This window comes from Nansenia antarctica (genome assembly GCF_963989245.1).
Source record: "Nansenia antarctica genome assembly, chromosome: 8".
Classification (NCBI taxonomy): Eukaryota; Metazoa; Chordata; class Actinopteri; order Argentiniformes; family Microstomatidae; genus Nansenia; species Nansenia antarctica.
Window position 1 is genome coordinate 28916087 of NC_137678.1, and position 4671 is coordinate 28920757.

General features: G+C 46.1%; 1 protein-coding gene across 1 annotated transcript; it reads right to left on the reverse strand.

The window, feature by feature from the left end:
* Positions 1-3503: 3503 nt before the first annotated feature.
* On the reverse strand, positions 3504-3987 carry LOC308163309 (histone H3.3A-like; the record flags this gene model as incomplete). The annotated part of the gene is made up of 1 exon (XM_080537503.1): positions 3504-3987. Exon 1 carries the CDS (start codon positions 3870-3872, stop codon positions 3504-3506), a length of 369 nt encoding a protein of 122 aa, XP_080393629.1. The 5' UTR covers positions 3873-3987.
* Between the last annotated feature and the right edge of the window lie 684 nt (positions 3988-4671).

Sequence of the window (4671 nt, forward strand, 5' to 3'; positions counted from 1 at the left end):
ACTAAGGTGAATACTCTTGCCTTCGGTAGTTTGTACAGGACATCATCCAGAGTAGGCATGATGTAATGAGAGCGCTTTAGGGCCTTGTTCAGGAACTTAGGATCTATACATAGTCTGAGCTTGTCTGTTTTTTTTACAATAACCATGTTGCTGATCCAATCAGTTGGGTCTGTGACCGGCGCCATGTGGCCGTCAGCCTCGTACTTATCCAGCTGGGCTTTGACTGCTGCTTTCATTGCAATGGGAACATTGTGAGGGGCACATTGAACTGTAGGAACCCTGGGATCTAGGTCAAAGTGGACCTCCCCGGGTAGAGATTCCACAGGTGAGTTGAATACATCACTGTATTTGTTAGTCAGCTGCTCCTTGGTTAGGGCTCCAGGCTGTGCATGTTCCACTTTGAGCACGTCCTCAGGGATTGTGAACTGCATGAGACCTAGGCGTTCACAGGTAGAGCCTGACAGGAGAGGATTTTGCCTAGACTTAACTATTTCAAATGAGAGCTTGTATGTTTGACCTCTTACTCTACATTCTGTCTCAAAGATGCCTATGGAGCTCAGTGTTTCCCCGGAGTACAGCTTTAGTCTAGCCTCACTTGGGCAGAGTGGTGCGTTGGGTGCCAGCCTTTTCTTGTCATGAAGGCTCATTACATTGCATGTCGCTCCAGAGTCCAACTGACATTGCTGTGGCTTGTTGTGAAAACGTAATGTTACAAACCATTTCTTCCCTTTGGCTTGCACTGCACCAATTGACTCATGCATGTATATGTCTTCCTCACTGTTTTGTTCTGAGCTCTCAGCTGTATTTTCCATGCAGTGTATCTTTCCCTCAGTGGGTCTTTTGCTTTTTTGACACACTTTAGCAAAGTGATTATTTACTCCACATGATTTGCATTGTTTTCCGAATGCTGGGCAGTGATCTCTGCCCCTTGCATGCGAGTTGCCACCGTATTTACATGCATAGCCTGCGTCTACAGCTCTGGGTGAATTGCTCTGCCTCCATTGGTTTTGCCTGGATTGTTGTTGCCTAGATTGTTGCCTAGCAACGGCGAGCACCGCTTCTACGTGCGGAGGACTCGCTATCTCCATCGCTCTCATACGAATGTCTGTTTTGATTGATTGATTGAAAACTTTATTAGAAGATTTGCAGAAGTAGGTACATGAAAGTACATATTACATACAAGGTCAACTAACAGGATAAAAACCCAAGAAAGCCACTGGCTTATTTCAATTGGGGTCCTTGATTCTCAATTCATCGTTACATGTAAGACAGACAAAAAAAACTAGTACTATCTACAAGATAATACAGACAAATAACTAGTACTGTCTACAAGATAAACATACATCCATCATGGGAAGAACAATACAACCAAGCATAAGGTATGTACAGCGGGTAGGACAGGTGGGGACATACACCACAGGTGGGGGCGGGGGACAAAACACAAAGTATGTACAGTGGGTAGTTCGGGTCTTTTAATCTGATTTTTGATTTAGAGGGTCCAGTTACGGATTGCAGCCTCCTGTAAATGTTTTTTGAGAGTGGTTTTGAAGGTGGGCAGTGTTTTGCACTCCTTTAAGATTATAGGAAGGGCGTTCCACATTTTTACTGCATAGTTTGCAAACGAGTTTAACCCCTTGTTTGTGGTGCAACGCGGTTGAACGTGGTTCGTGGAGCTTCCTCTGGTATTGTATGTGTGGACGTTGTTCACTTTTTGGAAGTATGTTGACAGGTACTTGGGTGTATGTGTATGTTGACAGGTACTTGTGGGCAGGGTCGGCACCAGCTCGAATTTCTTCCAAATGTCCTCGCTGGGCGCGGTGGACTTAAAGAAATCCTCATCTGGGTCGTGGTCGTCATAAAAATAGTGTTGGTAGTGGTCGTATTCCATCTCCCAGCTCTCATAACGAGAGGTAGTGGAATTGATTCCCAGCATGGGGATGGAAAGCGTGAGGGCTTAACTCACTTCTGTTGTTGGAACTGCTTTCTGTTATCACAATCCGTTGTTGAAACTGAAGGGGTTTCTTGCGTCTTCATCGATTCGTGAATGCAGAGTAGAGAAATAGCAGAACGGAAGCTTCTTGCTCATGAAATGACTCCCAATTAACCTTCGCATCCAATTGAGCGCACACTGTTTGACTCCAATGTTTTCAAAGTGTTATGAAAGTCGTATGTCGTACTCCCACCGCTACGGCTGGATTGATTTCGCTATGGACTCATTGGAAGCAGACTACTGCACTTATGATCAATGTGCTCCGTTGCACGGCACATGTCAATTGCTGTGATCAACGTCAGTTGCTTTTCTCTAAGCAATCTGCGCCTTATGCTCTCGTTACCAACACCCAGTACAATTTTGTCACGAATCATCTCATCTCTTAACTGTCCGTACTCACAGGTTGCTGCCCTTTCTCTCAGCCTGGTCACAAAACCGTCTATAGATTCTCCTTCCTCCTGTTTGCAGCTCCCGAAGACGTACCTTTCATTTATTGTGTTCTTGGTAGGTTTGAAATACTTCTCCAACGCGGCCAGTATGATCGCAGCATCCCCCTGATCCTCTTCGGAAAGATTTAAGTTGTGACGGTATATATGTCTGCATTCACTTCCCATCACGGTCCTCAGAGTTGCAGCCTGGATTTTCTTGTCCTTTTCAGTTATGCCAGTAACGATGACATAGTCCTCATATTCGGCCCGGAATATGTCCCAATTGACGCTCCAATCGCCTGTGAAGCTCATGGGTGAAGGGGGTGGAAAAGTAATGGCTGCCATGCTAGCTATCGTTGCTCGCTGACTTGTCTCGTCTTCTAAAGTATCCGAATCACTTGATTCCGATCCAGACATAGGCTACTCTACCTGTACTCACTTCATATTATCTAATATTCCGCTAACGTGAGTTCAGCAGCTTCTGACACCATGTTTGTGTATGGTATGATGCAGCAATGATGACAGAGACGTGTATCAAGTTCAGCCATGTAATATCAAAGTGGAGGGAACAGGCACCTACACACGGGTCATGCAGAAACAAGCAAACAAGTCGATAGCCGATGGCATCGATCTAAGTAGACCCGTAACAACACCCTGGCTGTTGATGTTACAGTGGTAGATCCTCGTGCGAAACGTCACTTTTTTTGAGGTAGTGGAAAGTTTTATTTACAACAAATGGCCACAATGCGATAAAAAAACAACTTCTACTCCATATGACTCATGCACACTACAGAACAATGGACCTGAAGGTATAACAAATTCTAAAATACAAACACTTTCAAAACCTGAGGAGGTTAGGAATGTTTTGCATGACACATTGCTACTTTTCCATGTTATAAACCACAACAAGCTTTTAATCCTACCAATGACACAATTACAAAATAAATGAATTTAAAAACTACAACAGTAACTCAATAGTTCTGAGAAAACACATAGCCCCAGCCATTCCCACCCTGCCCCCCCTCAAAAGATTTGAATTCAAAAAATGGTTCGGTTCTTTTTATGCACGCTCTCCTCGGATTCGCCTAGCCAGCTGGATGTCCTTGGGCATGATGGATGGCACACAGGTTAGTGTCCTCAAACAGGCCGACGAGGTATGCCTCACTGGCTTCCTGAAGAGCACCGATGGCTGCACTCTGGAAGCGGAGGTCAGTCTTGAAGTCCTGGGCAATTTCTCTCACCAGACGCTGGAAGGGCAGCTTACGGATCAACAGCTCAGTGGACTTCTGGTACCGACGGATCTCACACAGAGCAACGGTTCCGGGCCTGTATCTGTGGGGCTTCTTCACTCCGCCGGTAGAGGGCGCACTTTTCCTTGCAGCCTTGGTGGCCAGCTGCTTCCTGGGCGCCTTTCCTCCAGTGGATTTACGAGCGGTCTGCTTGGTACGAGCCATGGTTCACTGGTTAATTTGTAATGTCGTTGATCCGTCGAGTCGTAGTTCTCTCCGATGTTGGTAGATTTCTCGCGAAACGTCACCTTGGGTGGTTTGAAGGGGTAGTCGGGGGTGAAGGCGATGTCGAGGAAGAAGACCCCTCCCTCGTAAACAGAGCCTGGTGGTCCCAGGATACCCCCCCCACATTTTGAGCATCTTTGATTGCCACGACATGACGCAGATACGTGGCCAAATCTCTGACATTTGAAGCATCTAAGCGGGGGCCGCTCATACTTTCTCACTTGGAACGACAAGCACCCAAAGAAAACCCTGGGCGGCAGGCTATCACCTTCAAACGTTATCATAACCGGAGCGTTCGGGTTGCCACCCATCCGTGCTTTAAATCTCCTCACTTCTTTAACTTTCCCCCCCTTGATTTGCTCCCTCATTTCTTTCTCAGATATGTCCGCACAGACACCATAGATCACTCCTTTGATTCCGTAATTTTTGTTTGAGATAGCAGCTTCTACTTTTAGCCCAGCTATTTTTTTTACACCAATCGCTTTCTTTTGTGTTTCTGCACTCGTGCACATCACCATGAGCATGCCATTAGCTAGTATTCTTGCATCTATTTCACCAACACTCTTCAGTGGTTCTGCAATTTTAAGAGGATTAACTGCTCTAAACCCCCCCGTTCCATTTGGGTCCTTCAGTTTAAACACTACTTTAAACTCGGCGCTGTCAGCTGTCTTCCTCATTTTCCCTCCAGGTACGTCCTCTACTGAGGAGCTTCGCTTACTTCCAACTTTCAACCCCCCCT